At 39.1% G+C, this 14,656-nt stretch overlaps 1 protein-coding gene across 2 annotated transcripts in view; it reads right to left on the bottom strand.

Moving 5' to 3' along the window:
* LOC140063952 (occludin-like) overlaps positions 1-13,529 on the bottom strand; it is a 29,683-nt gene extending 16,154 nt beyond the window's left edge. The window contains exons 1-3 of one of the 2 annotated variants that reach the window (XM_072110277.1): positions 13,289-13,529; positions 8,437-9,165; positions 8,188-8,349 (exon numbers count right to left, since the gene is read on the bottom strand). In XM_072110277.1, coding sequence (XP_071966378.1) covers positions 8,188-8,349; positions 8,437-9,150 — 876 coding nt within the window. In that variant the 5' untranslated portion in view covers positions 9,151-9,165; positions 13,289-13,529. The remainder of the gene's footprint in view (positions 1-8,187; positions 8,350-8,436; positions 9,166-13,288) is intronic. The other variant, XM_072110285.1, reaches the window with a different exon arrangement.
* Between the last annotated feature and the right edge of the window lie 1,127 nt (positions 13,530-14,656).

Genomic DNA, 14,656 nt, shown 5'->3' with positions numbered 1-14,656 from the left:
CAGGGGGACCCTAAAGAGAAGCTACAATGTTAGACCAAATTTGCCTTTCTTCTTTCAACTGTATTGGTGCCGTCAAGAGGCTGAAACGATTGAAAGTTGTGGCAGAACAGTTAGTAATAACTTACTACTCAGACTGGTTTGATGGCACTTTGTGATAAATCATTGGGTTTTTGGTTGAAATTTGGGCACTTGGTCTCTAAAAGGTTCGCCATCACTGATATAGGGGATATCTGTGGGGTCTCCTCTAGGTATCCATGTGCCTTAGTATTTACAGTTGCAATCCACTAACTAGACCTAACTATAGGACTTAGTTTGTTCATTTGATTATGGCTGCAATTTAAAAGAAAATTCATTTTCTTGAATTATGGCTGAATTTTAAGAACTTCTGTAGTTTCTTTTACTAAACTTAAAATTATATTCAAATATATTTTCTGTAGTCTAGCTTCTTATTATGTGATAAGCCACTCAGCAAAAGAAAATTAATCTGTCCCCCAGAAAAATTAAGATACAATGGGGCTGATAAATTAATGCGTTGGTCTTTAGACCGGTGCTGAGTAGAACTAGGCAGTTTTATCACTGTATCTGATACTGGATGATTTATCTGGTGCAGCATAACACTGGAAAGTCATACTTTGCACCTCCTATTAGTTGGTGTAGTTTGTTGCACCGCAATATTGAGTTCTGGCATACAGGCTATTTTCTGTCTGGTCGCCCCCTACGCCTCCCAGTTACCGAGGACATGCCCCTTTTTCGGAGGGATTGGAAAACAGCCCAAAAATGCCACAGTGCCACAGTTAATGTGGCACAATACATTTCAGGTGCAAATTACTCCAGTCTGGCCAGTGTGCACAACATAAAATAAAAAAATACTACGCCAGAATAGTTTCCTTTTTGTTCATCCCACCTCTTAAAAATTGTCCTTTACAAAGCTTTGTACGATACAAAACTTGCTTTCAAATAACAGTGACTCAAAAACTAATTTTAAAATCACCCTTCAAAATACATGCCCTCTAAGTGTTATGTGGATAGAAAAAAAGGTGATGGCTTTTCGATTTAAAGATGAAAAAAAAACACTGGGATGTTTACAATATTACAGAGTTAAATGCAGCAGTATATTTGTTTTTTCTCTAGCAGTAGGGAGTTTTCCCCCACCCTGATCTAAGGTGTGAGTTTTGTATGGTGTGCTAGCGGGTGTTAATGAGTCACTAGACAGAAACTGGTACTATCAATGAGTAAATATGCATTAAGAAAGGGACTGGCAGTTCCACATGGCTCACAACAACTGACATTGTGCTTCACACCTTTATGAAATTACCACATGCTGTTACTGTTGAAAACTAATATGCCAGTTTTTTGTTGGTGGTTTACATATACATTTTTAAACCATAAAAAATCTAAATATATATGCAAAGATATAGTGCAATGTTAGACAAACAGCCTTATGACCACCACTTTTATCAATAAGCATAACTCATAGTCAAACGGGTGTTTAAAATATAAGCCATTATGTAATTAGTTTTGTAAAATTTTGCTGCCCTTTGCAGAAAAATGGTGTTGACCTACACTATAATGAATAGTTAAAATGCTAATTGCCATTTAATCAGTCCATTGATTTTGTTCTTGTGGAGAAGACACAAAAGATGGCTGCTGGTCACATGTCTACATTACATGTCTTGCACTTGCCTAGGCTGGTCATGTGATCATCGCTATTTTTGGCTGTAATCAGTTGCTTGCAGTGCATCCTGTATGGCCAGTGTTGTGGTGAGACATCACCTTATTGGGGAAATGTGCATTGATTGCAGTGACAGCAAGACAGCCTGTTAGGGTGGAGGTATTATTGAGAACTGAGGGAGTTGTGGTTGTAGATGGATGCCATCTTGGAAATAACTACACTTACTTTTCAAAGCCCATGAAATTTTGTGAATCATTTAAGTTCCGTTTTGTGATTGATGACATTGAGTTTTGTTGTATTCATTTATCTATTGCATTGTGGGGTTTTGTTTCAGATGTTCATATTCCTGGAGTATCCCTTTAATCATAAATATGTAAGGATTTTCTATTCTAACTTTGCAACTCCTATTAATTTACTCCAGAAAATGTAATCATTTTTGTTGCATGTCCCTTTCACTGTGAAGCCATGGGCCTGTTGTGTTGAACCTTCTTAAAAAGTATTGAAAACCCTTCATAAATGTGATGAAAGGCATGTTAGACGTGCCACACATTAAGGCAAAGTGGAGCATTTATTCATTTGGGCAGGGTGGAGCAGGAAACGTGATTTAGCAAACTAACAAAAAGGATTAGAACAGTCTCCCCATTCATGAAGGTGGAATAGAACTCCATACACCAGCTCTTAGCTGCTCTAAATGTACGCCAAAAATTGTGCAAAAAAGGAGTCTGAAAACTAGAAGCTAGAACTAGAAAAGTATCAAATTTACAAGCAGTGCCACAATTTTCCACCCAAAGAAGAACAAGTTGTGAGTGTCAAAAAACCACCAAAAATAGTGGTGCCATCACTTCATAAATAAGGTGCATGAGGCCCAGTAAGGGAAAAAAAATTCTGCCAGTTTTCTATTTGAAAGGCAATAATAATTGCCCTCTAAGGTAACTAAATATATCCCAGCTTGCAGTAATCTTGATTCTGTTACTGTATCCTTGTTGTAAGCTTGGTATCTACATATTCAACTTTGTTCTTAAAGAGTATCTATTTAGTAATTTTGAATTTGTTTCAGTATTAATTTTGTAAGGTTGGTCCAGGGGCTTGCATGTGTAATGAGTTTGGTTATTTTACAATACCTATGAGGTTTCTGTTATTGTATCTATGTGGTACTGTTATTAAACCTAAGTAATGCTCATGGTTCTGTTACTCTAGCTATGAAGTAAGCCCTGTTCTATATTGTATATATAGTAAACTTGTTTCTGATGTAAGTTTGGTTCTGATATTGTATATGTGTAGTAAGCTTAGCACTGACACTTTATCTGTGTAGTAAGCATGATCCTGGTATCAAATAAAGGATTACAATGGGAAATGAAAAAGGGGAAAAGTAATCAAAATATTAAAGGAAACCTACCACTTAGTATGGCAGGGGTAAGCTGTAAGTACCGAGCACCAGCTCAGGGTGAGCTGGTGCCGGTACTTACTTTCGTTAGTGTTAAAACCGCGGTATCGCGGTTTTAACACTTTTTAAACTTTAGGGCAGAAGACACTTCGGCGCTGCGTGCGCACGATCGTGCGCGCGCCTCCATAGGAAATAGCGGAGATGTTGTGCGCGCACGGTCGCGCGCAGCGCCGAATCCCCTTCTGCCCTAAAGTTTAAAAAGTGTTAAAACCGCGATACCGCGGTTTTAACACTAACGAAAGTAAGTACCGGCACCAGCTCACCCTGAGCTGGTGCTCGGTACTTACAGCTTACCCCTGCCATACTAAGTGGTAGGTTTCCTTTAAGCCATGGAAAGTCATGACACCAGTTGAAATATACCAGTATTTAGAAAGCAGTAATGCAACTTAAATAATATCAGTTGGTTCAGCTGATGGCCTATAAAATGTGTCTCATTACATAGGCTACATACAAGAAACATCTTATGATGGGTAAGACCTGTGAGCTGTCTTAATAGCTGGATTTATAAGGATTGATAAACTGCTAAAGTGAACACTATGGGGGCCATATTCTGTAAGTTGGATGAACCACATTGGAGAACTCAATAGATGAACACAAAGTATGTTCAACAACATTTAGAAAAGCCTGTGAAATACTAGAACAATTTGTTCTGCTCAGAGACAAAACATTTCAACTTTGAAAATGTTGAGGTCTTTGGATGCCATAATACACACCATGTTTGGAGGTCAAAATGAAATATCACCCCAAAAACACCATACCTACAGTGAATTTTGGAAATGGGAATATCATGGTGTGGGTTTGTTTTCAGCATATTGTTCAACCCTAAGAAGTATGGCTCAACCCGAAATCAGGGAATAAGAAGCTAAAAGAAAGGCAGATCATGCCAGAGAGGGCACATACCAGTATGTCAGTGTGCTTGGTTGACCATCCTTCATCCTGTTGGTTGTCCTTAAAGGCATTTTGTATAAACATTGTCTGCCATCTACCAGGATCATTAAGATGACATGAGGGTGGGCATTTCAGCAAGATAATGGAGCACATTTACTTACCTGGTCCCTGCGCGATCCCCGAGGTGCGATCTGCCGCGATTCATGAAGATCGTGTGCCCAAGTTCCTGCATCTGTTGCTTCCCCAACATCTTCCTCCTGGTGCATGTAAATGCGTGGCTTGCGACACAAATTGCTTTGTTGAATCCTGCGCGTAGTCCGAATCCGTCAGATCGTCCAATGGCTCGCACCCCGATTTGTGTCACGTGAAAGCTGGCGCCAATTCTAAATGCGGCGCACAATGGAAATCGGTGGGTATTCTGACGATAGTGTGGACCACGGACCCTTAGTAAATGAGCCCCAAAATAATGGGAAATAATCACACATGATCTCAAATGCCCAATGTATGGGAATAGTTTTTACATAACCTAAGTGTTTTTGAGATTTCAAATCCAACAAAAGCTTTTTTCAAAGTATTAAATACATTTTTGTAAGCATGTTCGATACTTTTCTCTGTCAAAAGCACCAGTAAAATTAAATTTACTTAGAAAATGGATGCCATTTTCAATACTTATTTCACTTGCTGTATAAAGCTTTACTTTTGTAAAGCATCTATGTAGTAATTGTGGTTCTGGTAATATAGGTGGTTTGGGCGGTACCCCGGGGCTCAAGCCTTCTAGAGTGTCCACCAAATTTTATACTGAAAAGGACCCTTACCCATAAAATCCTTGTACATCTGCTATCAAAGCTCATGTCCATTTCGGGACCTTTGGAGGCCCTCCAAAGGCCCAGAAAGAGCAGATTGAAAGCAGGCAGAAGGGACACATATTCCATTCCCCAAAAAGCTGATTCTAGTATCATACGTAGGGTGTGGCTCCAGACTGGTAGGGACTATAATATACAGAGCCCATGGCACTGTATCTATATATCAGGTTTAATTTGTTTCTGCATCTATGTAATTTATGTAGAATTAGTCCCAGTGCCATATGTATGTAGTAAATGTTGCAACATTTAACTTTAGCCTGACTGGGATCCAAAATGTTACATATAGCCCATGACACATGATAGCCTTAATTTGTTACTGCATTTTTTAGACTATTCACATCTGGGTCCCTAGCCCGCATAGCTAAAAAAAGAAAAAAAATCAGTTTTTCAGCTCAAATTTTAAAATGCTAACTACTTGCAAATTATAGCAATTAAACACATTAGAAAGGATAGGATTAGTAGTACTGTGTTGTACCCATATATACAGGATAGGAGTAGTAGTACTGTGCTGTGCCCATATATTCAGGATAGGAGTAGTAGCAATGTGCTGTACCCATATATACTGAATAGGAGTATTTATTAGGACTTTTATAAAAAATATTTAATAAGATGAGCAGTAAATATAAGAAGAATAATTAAGGAGAGCATTATATAAAACATAATTAATAAGTAGGAGCACTGTAAGACTGTATAGATGAAATGATGAATTGGAAATGATATATTATGAAGTTAAAGGAAATGATGTCCAATTTAATTTATTAGGTGTATCATATTATTTACTCAGGGGTGTGTATTGCAATATACTGAGGAGTCACAATGTAATATTTGATTTATGGAGAGGGCATGGTATGGTTTTTGTTATGGGGGTATATTTGATATTTGTGAGGGGCTCAGTGTGGTGTGTTGTGTTGTGGTAAATATTATTTAGGAGCACAGTGTGGGACGTTATCCAGGTGACAATATTATTATACGGTGATATTTTTAGTTGCACAGTGTGGAGATTAAGGTATCTGGTGAAAAATTCTCCAGTGATAACAAAACAAGGGAGAAGTCGTCCTGCAGTTCAGTACCTAAAGGAGAAGACGTGTGACATGTGAGGTACTGAATCCCACTTCTGAGTCTGATAACTGTAATTAATAACTGAGTAACTATCTAGACTATTACTATAATGTCAGCGCCAAGTCTTCTTATGTGGTGCAGAGAACATAGTTATTGTTATTTTTAGTTATTCTTATTGGTAATTTAGTGCTGCACAATACTGCCACTGTGAACTGTGAAATAACAAATATTTCTATGTAGCAGTATGGTGGGCCCCCAGAATGAATTTTTCTGGTGGGCCCTAGGCACCCCAGTCCGACCCTGCCACTGACTGTTGGTTCTGTTACGTAAAACACATTACCGATCATTCTAAGGTCTTGTATTCTAAATAAGCAGAGCAATGGGCTTATGCTTTAATAGGATATGGTAAATATTACTAGGGCTACCATGTGCATTCTTGGACTGCAAACATTGCAAACACACCCCAATGATTGAAGAAAAGAATGACTGACAGTCGGGTCATACACAGGGCCATGGAAACCACAGACTTGTTTGTAAGCCCATTGAAATACATGGGGACATGCTCTGGCCATTGAAACAATGGCTAGCACACGTCCAAAAACAAAGTGCATGAGCTCTAAATACTTGTATTCCTCATTAAATAACTGTGGAACATTGTTTTGTAACTCTATGTTATCCCTTTCCTTTATCATTTCTTCTTACCTTTTTTAGGTAAATAATACTGGATGTTACCAGTTTATGTTTTTTCCATACCATCTATTAATGAAGGGAGAAAATCCCTCAATAGAAAAGTTGTCAAATTTTCTCATACATTTCTAGGAGGATTAACAAAGACACTGAATGACATAAGAAGTACAAGATGACCCAGAATTATTTAAGTGGTATAAATATATAAAGGCTGCATTCACATGAATGTATTCTCGCTCAATTGTAGCAAGACGAGCATACGGCAGCTGCTCACCCCTCCCCTCTCAATAGGAAACAGCGCAGCACAGCCGGACGAACACACGGGGAAAGATAGAGCGTGATCTATCTTTTTCCCATGTACAGTGCAGTAAGGACCCACACGCTATAGCCATCCATGGGGATGTATATATCTGGGCACATATTTGCAGCCGGATATACATCCCAATGACGGTCGTGTGAATGGGGCCTAACTAAATCAAACATCTTCCTATTTCTCATTTTTAACCTTTCTTTTCCTATTTTAAACTGAATTTGAATAGGTAATAGAACAGGCTTTCTGATCTGTAAACCTTTTGTTATAGAGAAGAAAGAGCCGAGCAAGACAAATTGGGAGTCATGAGATGTTTTTGCTCATCGAGTTCTTAGGTGTCCACTGGAAGGTCCTACTTTATGATTGCCAGATGGTGGCACTCAAAGCCATCTTTGTGGGCACCCACACAATGGTTCCCTTGCTCTGACATAGACTAATTTAGGGCACATCGGCGGGATTCGGAGCCAAATACACTGTTGCCGATTTGCCCACATTTGGTGGGGGCCCCTTTAAGGGCAAGTGTTGGGGGGGCCCCGGGGTGCGTGTGCCGTGAGCCCCCCTATAATCTGGCCCTGCTGAACACAGAGAAAAATTTAAAAAATGGTAAAAACAACAAAGACAAACTGGGACACATTTACTAAGGGCTATGCACCGCACTTTTGTCGGACTGTGCACATTCTTCTAGGCTAAAACTGCTTGCACAGGTATTTAAGAAGTGTCTTCGCTGATGCTATGTCGCATGCGACCCTTTTGTGGCGCAGCTGCGCTGGCTTCCATGCAACACAAGTTAGGGGGCGTGCCGTCGGTTGATCCAACGGAATTGGACCTAGTACCGTATTTAACTTGCAAATTGTGTTGCACACCCTATGAGTTGCACGCCACAAAAAAGATGGTGAACTCTGTCGGGCCATTGCAGGGAAGCGCCAGATTAGTGATTTCTGGCTCAAGCTCTTAGTGAATCGCTGCACATAGCATATAAATATATAAAAATATATATTACTACATATTATAAAAATATAAATTATATTATTACGATGTGTTACATTGTTCTTAAAGGTAACCAGTTACAAAAAGCACGGAAGAAAGTAAATCAAGCACAACCAACCCAAACAACAGTAAACTGCAATTACATTAGAGAATAAACTTTTAAGACATTAAACTCTGACAGCAGAGTATCCATTTGTACATGAATTGTGACTTTAGGAATGTATTCATTCCAGATAGAACCAAAAATAAATTATAATAAAAGACAAATTATTCTTACCCACTCCTCAACATTTGGACCTTCTTGATATGCTTCAAAAGGCTTATCCCAGTAAATGTTTGGCTCCCCATAGCGCCAGATCTTGCTTCTTGTCTTTTGGGCAAAGAAAGATATGACACACAGCAGGATAAATACGATAAAACCACAGACTATAGCAATGGCCTGAGGAAGAAAAATAACATTTTTGATATTGTTAGCTGCAAAAAGTTCCTAAAAATATTTTCTTCCTAACCTTTAATATTATCTTACCTCCTGTGGATCCACCATGCAGTAATGGTACAGGTACTGATTATAATAGCCTGCCCCAGATGACACTGGACTGTAGATCTGGTTACACACTGTTAACATTTGTGTGTAGTATAGGCTGCCACCCATCTGTGATCTTGGATTCACCCCAACAATATAGACAATGGAGGCAATAAGGTCCAATGTAGCTAGAATAGCACTCAGCACTACTACAATCAAAAAGAATTTACGGGACCGGGTTCCACCGGCTTTAGTTACGCTTGCAATAAAGAGACCTAGCATGGCTATAAAAGTTAAGATGCTCATTGCCATCATAAAACCACTTGCTGCTTGGGGATTGGTCATCCCGTAACCATAGCCATATCCATATCCATAACCATAATTGCCATATCCACCCATTGTACCCATTCCACCCATTCCACCCATTCCACCCATGTAGCCAAGTCCTCCATAATTATATTGCCATGCTAAAGTTGAGGCCACACAGGCAAAGATTGCCAAACACAAAAAAACAACAATGGCCTGTAGGATCCGGACAATTCCAGGAGGAGACTTCCACTTGTAGAAATTTTGCGGTGGAACATCTTCCATATAGAAGGAGTCAGGATTGACTGAGTTCTTGTGGAAAGCATATGATCCAGGACCATGGCTATTCTGATGAATGTAAGTTGGTGGGCTGTAGTCTGGGGGGCTGTCATAGCGTTTTTGGCTATACATTTTGAGGCTGGCTTCCTGTGTGGAAAAAAAAAAGAGTTGAAGCCTGAACCCCTGTTTGAATTCTTTCATAGTTCTTACTAGTTTCTCTGTCACATTCTCTTCTTATCTTAGTCTTATGCGTTACTTCATTTTTCTGTTTCTGTCACACCCATTCTATTTGCTCTTTTTCATATCTTTCTCTCTCTAATTTCACTTATCTTTCTTTTAACATTGGTCTGTTGTCACACCTTGAGACAAGCCTGCCCTTCTTCTATTGTATTATACATGGGATATTGCCAAATAGTTATATATAAGGTGTATATATATATTAGTATATATGATGTATATATATATTGGCATATTGGCTGTAGCGTCTGGTATTACCCAGGATAACTAATAACTGCTCTTAGTTTTAACCAAATTGAATGGGTTAACAAGAAAAATGTTTGAACATAAAGATCACAAATCAAAGCCAGACATTTTATTATGAAAAATCAAAAAATAATAGGAGCACTTCAAATCTTATATTAAACTCCACCGATATAACACTGACTAACTAAATAATTATCAAGCTAATGTAATGTACTTTACATGCAGCTCTGGATGTGACTGGAGTATCAAATATGATGTGAGCGGCGCAATTGAAAACTTATTGCCTCACACATAAGCTGCCTTATACTAAGAACGATAATGGCAGATAAATCCTCTAGTCACAGCCAGATCTGTAGGCATCTGACATGATCTAACAGTAGATAGATGATTGCAGCTCTGGGCTTGACTGGAGTATCACAGATGATATAAAGAATGGCTCCTGTAGATAGTGCTAATAAGTGTATTTTGGAAGTGCAGATTCCTTTATTGGACAAACATATAAACACATACACTCATGAGCACTTCAGTTTCTGTGCCCCCACTCATTTTGCTACACCATCCCATGCAACTCAGCTTCAGATGTGCCTTTTCCTCCCACTTGATATTACCTTCTCCTTAGGGAACTGAAGGAAGCCCACACCCATGCATGCACGGTACAACAGAGAGAGTAGGAAGTGGGGTGCGACAGTGTAACAGCCTGTAAAGCCAGATCACAGAGTGGCAAGGGTAACCCCTCAGGCTCATTAGGATACACTTAGAAGTTGATTTTAGAAGGGGGAACGCCATGGATAATAAATATAAGAAGATTACCAAAGTTACAGTGCCTGGATTTATGAGGAAATTCCCCTGGTTTATCATGTTTGATAAACCATGCATGGTAGTTTACCATTCATAAAAAAGAGGTATGTTTTACTAAAGCAGGACATCCCCTAGATAGATGTGTTAGAAGTCCAAAAATCCTTGCTGGGGATCTGGGATGCAGGAATAGTTACATATTACCAGTACCCCTCCATAGAGATGCACGGTGTAAGGCCGTGCACACGGGGAAAGATATGTCCTATCTTTTCCCTATGTATGGAGCGGTACGGAGCCACACATGCGTGGCACCTTTTTGCACCTTGCGATCAATGTTGTCTATGGGGGACAGCCATTCGTACATCCCCATACATTTGTGTGAATTCAGCCTTATCCAGTTTTCATTTGTCTTATGATGCTGTCAATATTTACTATTTCTTAGTTATGGATTTCATTAGATCAGGCAATAACCTTTTGGCCAATGCATATGGTGCATGTACATTACCAGGGGGTTATAGGGAACCTGTCGATTCCGGACACTTTTCACAGTGCTTCAATGAAACCAGCATAAAACTGCAGTTCCACAGCGTATGTACCACACATACAGCACATGCACAGTGAAGCTGGAGTGTACTATGCCAGTTAGACACATGCTGAGAGCTCTGGAACATATATAAACATTTTATTTTTATGGGGTCACTGACAGGAATAATTTAGGCTGATTTGGGACAGAAAACCACTGGTCCATAAGAACTTGTAGGTTGTTTAATGTCCCAAATTTACCTGACATGTTCCCTTTAAGACAGAATGGAGAAAGATCACAGACTAAAACCTCTCTTTGCAGGATAGGTGTCTGCGTGTTCAAATTGCAGCAGTTACGGGAACCTATGAAAAAATTTTAATAATTATCCCATATACTGTAATGAAAAATCATTCAATGTCTAAAGCAACTTTTTAACCATTTTGCCACCAATAAAAATGCTATCAATAGAATTATCAGCTTGTTCTGCCATACACTGCTCCGTACACGAAGTATAAAAAAGTTCCTACTTTCAGAGTACATGTACATTTTTTTCAGACACAAGAAAAGTATATAAATTTGGTATTTCCCTGGTCAAACTGACCTAAAAATTTAGGGATGTGTTAATGGGACTAAAGAGTGAAAACTGTAGATGGCACAACTGTATTTTTTGTCAGCTCCACATCTTTATTAAACAAATTAAAAGTGCTACCTCCTGAAAGGGTTTACATACAATGTTATGGACTGTAGAAAGTGGGTTTAGGATGAAAGTGGACCACAATGTTTTGTCTGCCCTTGAACTTTACATGTTTTCAATTATTGTTTGGCAAACATTACAGTATGGCAAAATGCGTTTAAGGGCTAGGCTTTATTAATATACTTACAGCACTTTTCTGTTGATGAGTATAATGAGTTTTACTTAGACCATATTTCACAATTTTGCATTTGTCCACTTTTTAATATACATTAGGAAAGTGGTTCAATATTGGCAATTAATGCTGTACTATGTATAAGCCCCTTTGTTTGGATGTTCTGAGAGGACTGTATGAAATTGAAACACTAGCTGTCAAGTACTTTTTAGCTAGTAAAAGTGCCCTATTTGTCTGGCATTAGCCAGTTGCCACAGCGTTTTAACCAGTGAAAGATTAGCTATTAGTTTGGGGAAATTAATGTTACATTTTCTTTACACTTTGGCCCACAATTTTTGAGTGTTTGAGCCAGTTTTCTGTCTGACTTTGCACTGAAAAGAACATATAAACTGCTTGTACAGATATTTAGGCCCCTTCTACACTTGCGTTTTTCACGTGCGTGTTCTGCGTGCAGAACTTGCATTGCACTCTGACCCATTGTAATCAATGGGCTTTGTCAGACTTTCATTTTTTTTTCACGCACGTTTAAATCTCAGCATGCTCTACTTTTGCAAGTTACGCATGTGAAAAACGCACCATACAAGTCTATGGAGAAGCATCAAAAACGCATTGCACTCTGAGACACATGCAAGTGCAATGCGTTTTTCATGCATCATTTGCCATAGAAAAGATAGAGATCAGTCCTGAGTCCTATTCACGCAAGTTATCTGCCCGTGAAAAACGCATTGAAATGGCATTGAAAATGCATTGAAAACGCATATGAAAAACTGAGACACTGAACAAACCATGTCTGAAAACTGATTGAACTCTGATGCAAAATGTCAGTTTTTCACTGACCAAACCCTGATCGCACCCTGATCAGACTATGACGTGATCTGCAAAGCAAGTGTGGAAGGTGCCTTAGTGTATGTGCCAGTATTGTGTCACAGCTGCACTGTGTCCTCTGCGCCACAAAATTCTGCACCTAAAGGGACGTTCTGGTGCTGATTCGGACCGTGTGCCACATTTATTATAGTGACTCCAAAGAATTGTGTTGCATGCTATATGTTAAAGGTGCACACTTCCCGAGCGCCATATTAATGGAGACTGTGCACACTCTGCATGTAAGTGAGACAAGCTGCACATACTTTTGATAAATGTGGGCTATAGTGTTGTTGTATATGAACCAACTGACCACTGCATGATTCTATAACTCTACACCTTGTGTATCATGTAAACCTATGATCGATTCTTGGTACACTGAGCTCGAACCAGAGCATATACATATTGTTTATATTAAGAATATTTTATGTGATCACTTTTCTGAAACAAGGAAAACCACAGCACATTGTGGAGTACTATGATGGGTTGTGAAATAATGTGATTTTCTATAGTATACTATTCTACATTTTTGGCCAAATATATGTCAAACCAATATAAAAAAATTGTAATGTGAACCCTATAGCACATTTGGTAAATTATTATAAAATGTGTTCTCCCTCTCTCTTTGCTATCTTGAAAATCCTCTTTCTATCCATCAGACCATGTATGCCTTTTTCTTATTAAACACATCTAAGCCTCACATGCACATAAACCTTGACAACCTGTTTCTATTTGTCCTTACCTGTTCTAAAGGTTTTTTTGCTGTCCAGTTCTTGTGGTATTAAGCATGCCTTTAGTTTCTTTGTTTCCACTTGCGCTTCCGAGCTTCTCACATCACATGTCTCCTTCCATGATCATGCTCTGATATTGCACAGGGTATCTGGTTTCTGTAGGTTTCCTGTATCCCCTTACTCACACTAGACAACACTCTGAGCCCTGGTAATGGCGTTCCTGGATTAATGATTAGAATTCAGCTCTGCCCACATTCAGAATGAGAAATCCTCCCCTCAGGGCCGGTCAGCACTTGGAAAACTTTATCATTCCCAGAGAACAAGTGCATGGGCAGGTCTGGCCCTCACATACCTTTAACCTGTTACATTCCTTGTGCAGTACAGGCAGTAGCATAGCTATAGGAACTTCATAGGTTACTGTAACACCCTGGCCCTGGAGGCTGGGGAAGGGCCCAGAGGCCACATAACAGAAGAGGAATAAGATAAATTAAAAGGGAAGTGTGATAGTATCGCATAATAGATTCACTATGATGAAGTTACATCACATGTTCATGATAATTCATTATATTGTATATGTTACCCATAATTAAATGTATTATACATATGCTCCTATAACGAATTAATAATGTTTTATTAATTGTCCATTTGAAATAGATTATACATATTTACCCATAACTATTTACCATAAATAATATTGTATATCCCCCCCTTATAATTGAATATATGATATATATTATAAAGAATTCTATAATGCTGTATAAGACTCCCTACCTTTCTCATAATGAGAATTATTAAGTTGACTTACCAGTCAGCTCCCCCTTATGCTCTGTCTCTGATTTCTGCTGTATGATGCAGGCAGTGTGATGATGTCATTGTACTACCTGTGTTGGTGAGAGTTGTGCATGAATCTGGCATAATCAAATGTGCCAAAAGAGTCTGATGAGGCAAATCGGACTCACACCTGAGTGCTGGTACTTCCTCTCTCATTGCCTCGATGAAGCAGTTAAAACACTTCATCTTCATTGTGCATGTGCCATATGGTACTTGCGCAGTGAAACAGGGTTGTTCTATGCCAACTTCACTTCTGACAATGGTCCAAGAGCTCCAAATCAAGGTATAAATGTTTGTTTTTTTATGTGCCCACAGAGAAAACCCATACAGGGGTGATTTGGGATACTAAACCACCAATCCATAAGGATCTGTGGGTGGTTTAGGGTCCTAAATCGCTCTGACAGGTACCCTTTAAGAGTCCATCTGGCCAAGCTTAGCTGAAACTGGGTCACTTGTCAGAACAATGATCCCAGGAAGGGTGGGCCAAAATTCTCCCAATTCCAATGTAAGAGAGTGATAAAGTCATACAGAAACCGATAACTTCCAGT

Source organism: Engystomops pustulosus, chromosome 1 (assembly GCF_040894005.1).
Source record: "Engystomops pustulosus chromosome 1, aEngPut4.maternal, whole genome shotgun sequence".
Classification (NCBI taxonomy): Eukaryota; Metazoa; Chordata; class Amphibia; order Anura; family Leptodactylidae; genus Engystomops; species Engystomops pustulosus.
The sequence above is the reverse complement of the archived record's forward strand: the minus strand, read 5'-3'. Positions and strand labels throughout refer to the sequence as shown.